Here is a 12,454-nt window from a genome sequence, read left to right as displayed (position 1 = left end):
AACTGCCAAGACTTTGATCCCTTTCTTTAATAGTGTTCGGTTTCAAAAATCCCTTTCTTTAATAGTGCACTCGTGAACCGAAGCCCTTCAACTTCCATTCCGTTGCATGATTTGCTCCGGCTAGCCATGTGACCCCTAACCAGATCACGTCGGGTGCAACGACCGTCGATGGCGATCGCGTCGCCCTCTCCCGGCCTATAAATACGGCGCCATCGTGCACCTCTCCGGCCATCAAACCAAAGCTCGGAATCCTTACCTGACTAGCTAGTAGCTGCTACTCACTGCTCTCCAGTGAAGCTTGAGTAGTTGTAGTGGTGGCAGCTAGAGTGAGATCGACATGGCTTCTTTCTCCTCCAAGGCCGCACTTGTTGCACTCCTCTCCCTCCTTGTCACCTTCGCCGCCGGCGCGAGGCCGGGGAACTTTAGCGCCTCCGACTTCACCGCCGATCCCAACTGGGAAGCTGCCAGGGCCACCTGGTATGGCGCCCCCACCGGCGCCGGCCCTGACGACGATGGTAACGTAGACGTGCCGCTGCGCCGATTGCTCCGGCGATGAACTGATTAATTAGTGTATGTCCGGCCGGCCATTGTGTAAACCGGTGTGCTTGCGTTGATGCATGCAGGCGGTGCTTGCGGGTTCAAGAACGTGAACCAGTACCCGTTCTCGTCCATGACGTCCTGCGGCAACGAGCCACTCTTCAAGGACGGCAAGGGCTGCGGCTCATGCTACCAGGTACACTATTTGCAGCTCAAGTTTGCATACTGATCGGAGCTGTTAACTGATCGAGACGGACGCGTAGGGTATTCACAGCGTTGTTTGACTGTTAGTTGCTTTGCTTGCCTTTTATCAGATAAGATGTGTCAACCACCCTGCCTGCTCCGGCAACCCGGAGACGGTGATCATCACCGACATGAACTACTACCCCGTCGCCAAGTACCACTTCGACCTCAGCGGCACGGCGTTCGGCGCCATGGCGAAGCCCGGCCAGAACGACCAGCTCCGCCACGCCGGCATCATCGACATCCAGTTCAAGAGGTACGCTACGCATGCACAGCTAGCTCCTGCACAAAGTACACGGGCAGAAAGAATTGAATCATGACGACCCCTGCCGGCACAACGCTTGCGCATGCCGTCGTGGAGCCCTCGTGCTTAACCTCTATCGAACGACAGCGACCTTGGCATGGCTTGTATATCACCTGGGGCCCAAGCAGCAGATTCTTCTCACACAAAACTCTGCTCTTTTAAGTACACACGGCCGCTTTACAATTTGTCGCCTCTGCTCGTCACCTACACGAGAAGAATGTAACACTAACCACATGGATTGTTGGGGTGTGATCATATGGCAGGGTGCCCTGCAACTTCCCTGGCCTGAAGGTGACGTTCCACGTCGAGGAGGGGTCGAACCCGGTCTACTTCGCGGTGCTGGTGGAGTACGAGGACGGCGACGGCGACGTGGTGCAGGTGGATCTCATGGAGGCCAACTCGCAGTCGTGGACGCCGATGCGCGAGTCGTGGGGATCCATCTGGAGGCTCGACTCCAACCACCGCCTCACGGCGCCCTTCTCGCTCCGCATCACCAACGAGTCCGGCAAGCAGCTCGTCGCCAACCAGGTCATCCCGGCCAACTGGGCTCCCATGGCCGTCTACCGCTCCTTCGTCCAGTACAGCAGCTAATCCACAATGAACACAGCCACGCCAAGCATCAGCAGCATTAGCTATACGTGCCTCTACACATTTGAAAACCATTAATTTGGCCATTTATATATCTGCTTGAGTAATTAATTAGCTACCTCGGTATGGTATTGTATATCCATCCATCGATCGATCGATCGTTGCATGGAGTTCGTTTGAATTTGATTAGGTGAGACGTCGGTTGTTGGGTGTCATATAGACATCGATTGGTGTCTTGAGGTTTGGGAGTGGGATAAGGAGGAGAGGCAAGTTTGCATGTGCTGTCCCGCCCACTCTCACTGTACCAGTGTCACAGTACTTGTGTGTAACCAGACCAAGATCATAAATTATACTCCTACTACTATTTAGTAGTATACAGTTTGCTGCCTGGCATTCAGTACCATCTCTGCTTCCATTTCTCCATCACTCGTGCCTTCTGCTTGTCTGAATTCTGATGATGCACAGTCATCGGTACTCTTCTTCATGTTCATGGACATGCATGCAGTTTATTGTGTGGAATCCAGCTGGATTTTTTTGCTTCTGTATGTCTCTCAATCTAAAAATATATACGGCCGATTCCGGTGCATATTACTGGTAGTAGAATTTAATCTACACCGTTAATGTATTTTTATCGGACAACTGTAATTTAATTATACTATCAACAACATTAGGTATAGTAGAAATTTGAAGGGGTAATATCGTCCTTTTTATTCTGATCTTTATTGCAAAAAAATACAAAATTATAAAATACTGCTAATAAAGTAATTAACAAAGTATAAAACTACCATTTTTCTACTGGTAGTATAATACTACTATTAAAATGCACCGGAGAGTTGCCCAAAATATATATACAATCTCAAAATCTATATATATATTTGATGCCCTTGTTACATGTCCTAACCGTCGTATCTGTTCGCTTCGCTTTATCACTTTGTATATTTTGATCAAAGCTGACTCATGCACTCTAGGAATACGATCCTGACCTCCTAACCAACGTCCTGCTCCGGTGGAAAGACTTGCCAATAAGATTATCAAGGTATGGATGCTGAAAAAGGCGAATGGATTGATTTAGTACAAACTGAAAGGGGCTGACTTGGAAGTGTGCTGCTGCCTTTTCAGGATTTTAAAATGAACAATCATTTGCAACATCTGGTGACCTATACTTGACAGAAAAGTTCCTTAAAGTTTTGATTTCTTTGCTTTTTGGTGGCAGCAGTAATCTATTCCGGTGGATTTTGGCAATCCTGGAAAGGAACATCATAATTCCCTGCAACGGCCAAAGCATGTACTTAATTGCAGTGACTAGTGCGTCCACTGAACGCAAAGGATACTAATCCCACAACACAATTCAAGTCTTTTTCACTCCAAAGTTTTTCTTTTCGTTACAAGAAATATATAACCGTGAATCCGTGATGGATGGTGATGATGAATGAGCCTTTAACTTGACATGAGAGCAGTCAACGGCGCCGCAAAAGCTCACCGACCGAGCTGATGGACCTACTGGATTTTCGTCCGTAATTACTGGCGTTAAACTCTCTCAGTGGCAGTGACTGGACCTGATTGTTAGCTTTGGTTTAGACTAGCATTTTGTCTTCAACAGAAAACGAAGACCTGCAATTGGCACTCGTAAATCCTGTGTACATTTGGACAAACCCTAGACTAGTTGGTCGTACTAAAATGCATGATTCACGAACACCGTTACACTTGGTGCAGAAACAAAGTAATAAAAAAGATGTGCTCTGTTTTGATGCTCTTGACATAAGCGCATGCATAAAAGTATAAGCAACTGCTGTCTACGAGAATTTGCATATCACATGAAAACAACAACAAAATGATTTGGACAATGGTTTGTCTATTAAATTATCGGTATATTATTTAATTCAAATATATATATTCGTAAATCATATAGTCGCGATAGCTAGTATACCAGTTGCCAAGCAAACGATTTACCCTACAAGCGCGAACAAACTGTTGTCTCTTCGCGAGACAATGGTACTCCCCCCTCTCTCTAATTAATGATGTACATGTTGGCATGATTTGCACGTTTATCTTTTCGTTTATACTTATAAATCAATATTTGAATTTTTAAACTTAAATTCAGAATTGATTTTGAGATTCTTTTATTGTACTTCATTTTTTAAGATTAGCTTTTAGATCGCTAATAACACATATATAAACGTTTTATTTTTTTAAAATTTTTGTTTATAAATATATTGTTTCAATTATGTCTACACTAAGCAAAAAGATGGATGGATACCTTAAGCTCGTGTGAGGAGAAAGATACGGTTATATATGGCCGTTGAACGTGCCCTAAGTTACGAAGCAGAGAAGGGATAGATAGCGCAGCAAAATGTTGGATTGAGCGAGCGATGCCTTTGCTTTTGTGAAATCTCGTGAGGAGAGGAGAACCGCCGAAAGGGGGCGTCAACTTTGGGGGGGAGGGGGGGTTTCTTTTCGGTTTGTCGCAACAGTTAACCGCGGAAAGGGACAAAGTAACTACCCGGGCTCATGATGGATTCGGGCGCATGTGCGGGCGATAAGTGGGGATTCCGACGCCTCCGCGAGCGAGCGCCCTTTGCACGCACCACCACCGCTGCTGCTCGCCCGCGCTGCAGCTGCGCATGTGAGGTGCGGGGCCGGGCCGGGACACCACGTCCGTCCGTCCACGTAACGCAACGTACGTACGCACGCGGCGGCGACCGCAAACCCAACCACAACCGCAGGCGCAACCTCCCGTTTCCGGCCGGCGCAACCACGCGAGATGCCGCCATCGGCTCACCGGTCACCCTCTTCGCGCACCCGATTTCCTTCCTGTGCTCTGCGCCGGCCGACTTCCCACGGTGCTCTGCTTCTGCTCTGCTTGCTGCGCCAGCGCAGAGTTGGACTTGCCCCGTGCGAGCAACAGGCCTTCGGTTCGGCGACGCTCGGTTATCGTGAAATTTCGAGGTTTTGAGCTTGTTAAACGTGAGAAATACTTCGAGTGAATCCAATCTGTCTGATTTTTCGTTTTTTTTTACAGTGGTTTTCCTAACGGTTTTCGCAAACTGAGAAAACCATTGATGAGTGGTTTTTTAGCTGATGATGGCTTTATGAACTGGACGCGGTCGTTGTTTTCACTTGCTAGCATCGACTGTCGATGGATGAGGCATTAAGCTAGATTGTGTGTTTCGTTGGTTATCGCCTTGTTGGCAGAACCAAGACCCAGACTCCTTAGGGTTATATCCGAGTTCAACAAAAAGACTAAGGGATGATTGCATGGCGTTTTCATGCAAAAAAGAAACAAACAAGGTATTTAAAAATGATTTTTAATAGAACTTTTATATACTTATTTGAAGTGATTTAAAAGCTAATGCTGAAAAATAAACTATGGTAAAAACCTCAAAATCAACTCCAAGTTTAAAGTTCAAAATATAACTTTTGGCTTATAATTTGTGAACAAAATCTAAGACTGAAAAATAAACTTCGGTAGGAAAACTTCAAAGTCAATTTCTAAATTTAAGGTTCAAAATTCAAATTTTGCTTTATAAGCATAAGAATAAGTGAAAAGACAATGGTGCAAACCGATAAGAGGCCATTAATTTCGTATGAGTCGGTGAAACACTGAACTTTGCTATATCAATTTGGTTAGTCGCACTGGTTAACCGAAGACCGTACTAAGTGAAGAACCCAAAGTCAACCTTCCCTAAACTGCAAGGCAATAAAAAACTTCACTTAGAGGGTGTTTAGATTGAGAAAATTTTTGAAAAATTATGACGTCAAATGTTTGACCGGATGTCGGAAGTTGTTTCGGACACAAATGAAGAAACGAATTTCACGGCTACTCTGGAAACCGCGAGACAAATCTTTTAAGCCTAATTAATCCGTCATTAGCACATGTTGGTTACTGTAGCACTTATGGCTAATCATGAACTAATTAGGCTCAAAAGATTCTTCTAAAGAATTCTTTCATAACTATGTAATTAGTTTTTTAGTTCATATATATTTAATGCTTTATTTAGGTGTTCAAAAATTCGATGTAATGTTTTTGGAAATTTTTTTTGAAACTAAAGAAGGCCTTATTTGCTCTGGCGGTTTTTTGTGTGGTTTTTTTGCCATGATAACGTTCAAAATTTCTACGTTTTCTTTTCATCTATAAAACCACTGTTGATTTCGGTTGTGACCGAGGCCAAGATGAATACCACATTTATTAGTCCTGTTTTTTTTGTTAGGACTAATCGATTCTAAGTTTCTAATGACTAGATTTTACTTGAAGAGCGATATGAGGCCGAATTTTACTAGTAAGAGATCATGCTTTGTTGCTTATACTGAAGGCTATATTAAAAGTGCAAAATACCCTATTTGTTTCACGTCAGACTTTTTAGCATTTAGACTACAAGCCATATATATCATATATATATATATATATATATATATATATATATATATATATTTTGATCGATGAATGAATCTAGATAAAACTAAAAGGTTTTATAATAAACAAATTTAGCAGCAATTAAGCCAAAACAGTGACTCATATGTTTTTTCCCTTCTCAATAGCATCAACTTTACTTCCAGGATTGAATGAATTATATGTACCTGTTATTTGTAGCTAAGCTTGGGTACGCTCAAGAAAATTCCAGGATCCACGACATCGTCTTTTCAAGAAAGAAGGTAGTAAATAAATAAAAGCAAACCAAATAAAGATTTTTTTGAATAATTTCATTTTTTTTCGAACCCGTCCAAAAACCAAACAATTTATGTAATGGAACGGATGTTATTGAGTATCCGTCACCTGTAAACCCCTGCTCCATAATAGATCAGGTACAATAGCAGGCTATAAGCCCACTATAAACATATTTTAAAAAATAAGAGGGGAGAGAGAAGAGATGTTGGCTACTAATTTTTAGCCAGCTATACATGGGCTCCAAGACAAAATGTGTGTATGACATGTGAGACTATGTATTGATGTTTTGTTGATAACTATTCTATGAATTGACTATTAGATTAACTATAGATAAATTGGAGTTAGTAGTTAGCTATACTATTGAACTTGCTTTAAAGAGCAGGAACAATAGCAGTCTAAGCTAATTATAAACATATTTTAAAGAGATAAGAGGGAAGAGTAGTGCGCTATTAATAATTTATAGCTAGCTGCAGCACGAGCTTCAAGACACAATATATATGTAGAACTATATATTAAGGCTTTGTAGGTAAATATGTATGAATTAACTATTAAATTAACCATAGATGAATTGGACCTAATAGTTGGACTACACTATTTAACTTGCTCTAAGACGGAGGGACTCTGCAGTGCGCTGGGCTGCGTGAGAGGAGCGGCGGCATTTGCCGCCGCGCTGCTATCCGATTCGCTGCTGCTGCGGTGATGTGGATTGCGGTGGTGACTACTGGAATGCGTCGCGACGTTGCGTACGGCGGTGGAGGAGATGTTTGGGCAACCGAAACACGGAAGGAGGAGTGGTGCGTGCAGGTGCCAAGTACACATGTGAGGAGTACCATCATCGGTGGCAAAATAGTAGTAGTACCCTCTTCCTCCGCGGATAAAATGAAAACTCACGCACGCACGCACGCCACTTAACGTGCCAGGAGACTAAGGTAGCAACATCACGTGCGCCCACTGGCTACTTGCACCATGTCTTCCTCATCCGGAGCTGAAGAAGTGGACGGAGACGACTCGGAGATCATGGCCTTGTCATGGTGCCCGTCCATTCGCGATCTCCAGTTATCAGCAATTTTGCACCCGGAAATAGTTTTTAGCACATTGGTCCATGTACACCCGTATGTTTGCACGCTATCTAAATAGTCATAAAAAATATAAATTTTTTTACAAGATAGATTAATATGAGTTATATCACTTCATAAACATGCAAGTTTAAATTTAACTTCTACAAGTTGTAGAAAAAAAAACTAACAAAACTGAAAGTAATTATACGCATATTCATAATTGTTTTTTTATTTTTGCTATAAACTTGTAGAAGTTGAATTTAAACTTGCATGTTGATGAAACAATGTAACTCATATTAAACTATCTTGTTAATTTCTTTCATATTTTTTTTATGACTATTTAGATGACATGCAATCATCGGATGTACATGTACCCGTTTACTTAAAAAAACCGGTTACGTTTTGCATTTGTGTCGACAAGTCAACGGTCAAAAACAACAAACCTGTCAGACCTGTCAGGGTTAAAGTAATTTTCAGTGTTTCGCGTGTTTTTCGTCAGATTGTTAGTGCGAAATAATACCAAGCTTCACGTTTTCATCTTTATGGACTAATTCTAAAGTTGACCATAATGATACAAATAACATGCTCGAGGGAGTTTACTTTCTTAAGAAGAGCTAGTAGTATTTTGTGCAATTTGGTAGGGATTCCCGACTTCTTTTTTTTTTTCTCCAAGGATAGCTTAAGGCTTTATTATGTTGAGATGGATTATAACAACATTCTTTGGGGCAACTACTTATTCATACTTGGTTCCTGCTTGAATACGTTTTCTTTTTAACCTAAGAAGCTCACTATCAGATAGAGAGAAAATGGGCAGCAACTACTTTTGGACGACAATTTTTGCCTGATCTTAAATTCAACACATGCAGCAGTAAGGTTAAATATAAACTGTGAGTTGTTTACGAAACTGACGGAAACCGGTTCGGAAAATCGGAACTACCCGAACTAATCCAAGAACATAATCGGCTTGATTTTTAGGCCAAGTTAAAAAAAAAACCTCCAAACTAGATTTTATTTTATTTTTTGACAAAAACTATCCAGCCATTTTTTGTCGGGTTATCAGCGGTTTTCGTGAAATCCAGAGAAATCGTTAGGAAATGTTTTCTTTAATCCGGCATTAGAATTGTGAACTCTTGAGTGTGACCTTAAGCTCATCGAAAAGCCCCCAACACTACATTTGACGTGTTTAAGCTCATTTTATTAAGTACATTAAAAGATCCTCAAATACAACATTGCTAACCACTTCAGCGCTTCTTTTCACGATAAGATGATCATATATACAATATCTATAGAAAACCCTTCAATAAAATCAAACAAAATATTGGATCATTGAATTGCAATCCTTCAGCCTACACCGATTCTTCCTCCTCGTGACTTTTTGTGACTTCAGCTATTGCCTTCACATGCCTCATTTCCCCCACCTCACCAGCCATTGCCCTTGACGTTGATGAGGTCAGTCTTTCTTGGCACCATCACACATTTCCTCTGTCCCCATATTTCTCTCGGCTACTATGCCACATCCCACCCTTCCCAATCCGTCTTTGCCCACATATCACCGGATCTACCATTCCTGTCAATTGTAAACTCACGGCTAACTTTGTGATACTGTAGCTATCTTCACTATCGTGACTTTGGTAGTACCCTTGCTGCCCTAGCTTCCCACTAAACTGGAGAACTCTCCCGTCTTGCCCCTTCTCCTTTCCTCGTCTTCGCTCCAACCCCGAGACCTAAACAACTGAGGCCGACGTCAGAGTTCATTGAGACGGAGGAGAAGCACATTGGATCACAGTAGCGTAGATCAGACAATCAAAATTTTGCAAGAGGTCGCCCCCCACTTTCATGCAAGTTTAACAAATCAGTTCATAATACTACCTCCGTCCCTCTGTCCCTAAATATTTAGCGTCAGTGATTTTTATGCATATTTGACTATTTGTCTTATTCAAAAAGTTTACATAATTATTAATTATTTTTATATCATTTAATTTGTTACTAAATATACTTTTATATATGTATATATATATATATATACATGTATAGCTTTATATATTTTATAATTTTTTTAATAAGATGAATAGTCAAACGTGTATAAAAAAATTAACTACGTCAAATATTTAGGGATGGAGGGATTATAAGCTGAATCAAATCTCTTGCCTCTTGGCATCCTCTAGGAGTCAGCCATCCGTGTTTCATATGCTCTGGTGAGGACACGGCTGCTCTGCCCAGATTATGTCCCTCCCGATCTTTCACGATATCAACAACAATAATATTTCAGTTCCTCTTGGAATTCTAGAGCAACTTCAAAAGTCCTAATCATGACAAATAGATAGAAGTTAATCAACAACATAAGTAATTACCCACGTAATGCTGCCACTAATCACTTATATATGGCGCGGCATGATTAACAAAAATAATATCTCTGTCCAAAATAAAGCCAACCGACTAAAGTCCCTCCCTATAAATTCATCATATAATAAAATAATACGGCTGCAACGGTATTCATTCATCCTAATGACCCATTGCTAATTATCCTATTCCACATGCACTGGGCCAAGCTGTTACTGCCTGTGCAGCTTCTTTTCTTTTCTTGCTGGTGCATCGATACAGCACTATTCTATCAGGATGATGTCCATTCTTTTTTCAATGACCAAAATGAATACTGGTCGGTATAACTAACGTGGTTGCACGCAGATAGTTAGTTGCAGGCAATGAATAAGCTTTGATACAATTGTCTCCAATGATCACGGATATGATCGGGGTAAACATCCATGTATTCGTGGATGCAACTACGAAAGCTGCCTGCTGGACTGTGACCGTGTCGGCCAGCCACGTAGTCCGTATCTCATTTGTCGTGGGCCTGACTACGGTGATTGTTTCGCTCAAAAAAAAACAAATGATATATTTATAAATAAAAAATAATTTGTTAATAAAATTTTTATATATGTTTTTATCGGTATAAAAGGTAAGGCTGAAAAATAAACGATGATAAAAAAACTCTAAAAAAACTTCAAATTTAAAGTTAATAATTTAAATGTTGGCTTGCGAAGCGAAAAGATGGAGGTGTATATGTGTTGTACTATTATTTCTCGCTCTATGATGCATTTGACACATATTTCTTTTCTTGCGTGTTCACGAAATAAAAGCAACAGATATCCTATTGCACAGTTTGGTTTCTAGCTAGCTTATCGGCCCGTGACTTCCATTTCATAATCCAACCCAACGTCACAATTTCACAAATCAGTATACGAAGATAATGGATTTTCTATGCATCACTTGAGTTAAAAAAAAAAGGCCAAAACACTATGGTGTGACCAATAAAGGGAATATGTGGTCGAAATTAGTTTTACCCCATCTATTCTTATAGGGTGTAGATATGGATATGAGATACTCAAAAACCAACGTAATATTTTTTATAATATAATCTGAGTATTACAGTAAGCTTGGCTTAGCTTTTTATAGTCTTGAAGGTACATATGGAAGTTACAGAAGCAGGAGACCACATAGGTAAAATGGTAATTTGCCTAGTTTCTAGGATTACACGTCTTACATGACATTTGTACTTGATTGCTAGTCCCCGAGCACTCTAAAAGTACATTCTCTTATGACGGCTTGTCATGTAGGTTTCTTCATGAGAAGGTTGAATTCTCTTATGACGGCTTGTCATGTAGGTTTTTTCATGAGAAGGTTGATTACCTATCCTATCAACCTAATGCCAAATCCTTCGTGCACTTCATAGTGTGACTACAAACACCTGTAACTTACATACATTCCCCTCTGGGGCGTAAAGCTACACATTTTGCCTTGTTCCATCAGAGTGCAATGCCTTATATTTCTCCCCGAGGTCTTGTGGTCGTATTTTTCGCCCTTAATTGACCATTTAGATAGAATAGGGGTGATGTGTATGACCACTAAGTTTATAGAGATTTTGTACTTTGGGAAGCATGGTATGCATAATGTATAAGTCGATAAGCTGATAAGAATGCTGTCGAGTTATGATCCAAATTTATTTGTGTTCGTATAAAGGCCGACTTCGACAGATTTTAGGGTTTCGCCTTATATATACTTCTTGTAAGCCGCCGTTCAGCGTTGTAACTTAATCTCGATATAGTGAAAATATTTGCTGGCTGGCGCCCGTGGTTTTTTCTCTCTTGCTTTAGGAGGGTTTTTCATGTAAAATCCCGTGTCTTCTGTGATTGATTTGTTGTGTTTATCGTTTAATTACTGATAATTTCCTAACAAATGCACCCTAAATTCTCCATAAGTAACACTACACCATGCACTTTCCCCCTTAAAGTAACGATTAAGTGCCCTCCTTTTATACCTTATTCCGTTGTAATCGATATCCAATGTGGAGCCTGACCCAATATATCGTTTGGTCATTGGTATTTATGACCACCTTGTCACCAATCAGATCACTGTTAGTGGGTCTCTGCGACGAAAACGATACATTTCTTGGTTGTGTTCAAGAATTTAGGTTGTTCGTGGCGTGGTGGTACACATTTACACGATGATATGGTGTGCGGGAAAGAAGATGTGGCAAAATGGCTAGGGAGTGCAGGTGCATCACACGCAAAGATAATGGCGATGTGTCGAAAACAGTAGTCCCCATGAGGAGACACGTGTCAACAATCCAAGCATGGTTGGAGTTCGATCCGACGGTTACGCGGAGCCGACCGACTTTTGGCACCGCAACGGTTGACCTGCGCATACTAATGATTGGGCAGGGTAACGACGACGGGCGTACGTACTGTACGAGAGTGTACCTCCCCAAACATGCCATAACCGCCGAGATGCGAATTTGACAATAGGATCGATCCGTCTCGTAAACCGAGGCCAGCAACTTCCATTCCCTCCACGATTCGCCCCGGCGCGGCGCCCATGTGACGGCCCCGTGAATGCTCTCTGCACACACACGCCACGTCCGTCGATCGGGTGCAACGACTTATCGCTGCCTGCCCAACTTGCCCATCCATCCATCGATCCGGTTTCGGTTAGTTACTCTACGTATTTTGGTCGTCCAATTCTGCCTATAAATACACCGGCTAATCTCCCTAATCAGAGCACAGC

At 41.6% G+C, this 12,454-nt stretch overlaps 1 protein-coding gene across 1 annotated transcript; it reads left to right on the top strand.

Moving 5' to 3' along the window:
- The first annotated feature begins 217 nt into the window (after positions 1–217).
- On the top strand, positions 218–2,075 carry LOC102706686 (expansin-B3). Its single transcript, XM_006661984.3, has 4 exons — positions 218–515; positions 624–733; positions 852–1,036; positions 1,348–2,075. The coding sequence occupies exons 1-4, from the start codon at positions 338–340 to the stop codon at positions 1,673–1,675; spliced, it is 801 nt and encodes a 266-aa protein (XP_006662047.1). The 5' UTR covers positions 218–337; the 3' UTR covers positions 1,676–2,075.
- The last annotated feature ends 10,379 nt before the right edge of the window (positions 2,076–12,454 follow it).

Source organism: Oryza brachyantha, chromosome 10 (assembly GCF_000231095.2).
Source record: "Oryza brachyantha chromosome 10, ObraRS2, whole genome shotgun sequence".
Taxonomy (NCBI): Eukaryota; Viridiplantae; Streptophyta; class Magnoliopsida; order Poales; family Poaceae; genus Oryza; species Oryza brachyantha.
Note: the sequence above shows the minus strand (reverse complement) of the source record. Positions and strands in the feature narration are given on the sequence as shown.

What these genes read in the sequence shown, in the direction of transcription:
- LOC102706686 (XM_006661984.3), top strand. Translation starts at nt 338, where the DNA reads ATGGCTTCTTTCTCCTCCAAGGCCGCACTTGTTGCACTCCTCTCCCTC. An exon ending in CGCCGGCCCTGACGACGATG is followed by an intron (nt 516 to 623) that starts GTAACGTAGACG and finishes TGATGCATGCAG; the next exon opens with GCGGTGCTTGCGGGTTCAAG. An exon ending in GCTGCGGCTCATGCTACCAG is followed by an intron (nt 734 to 851) that starts GTACACTATTTG and finishes GCCTTTTATCAG; the next exon opens with ATAAGATGTGTCAACCACCC.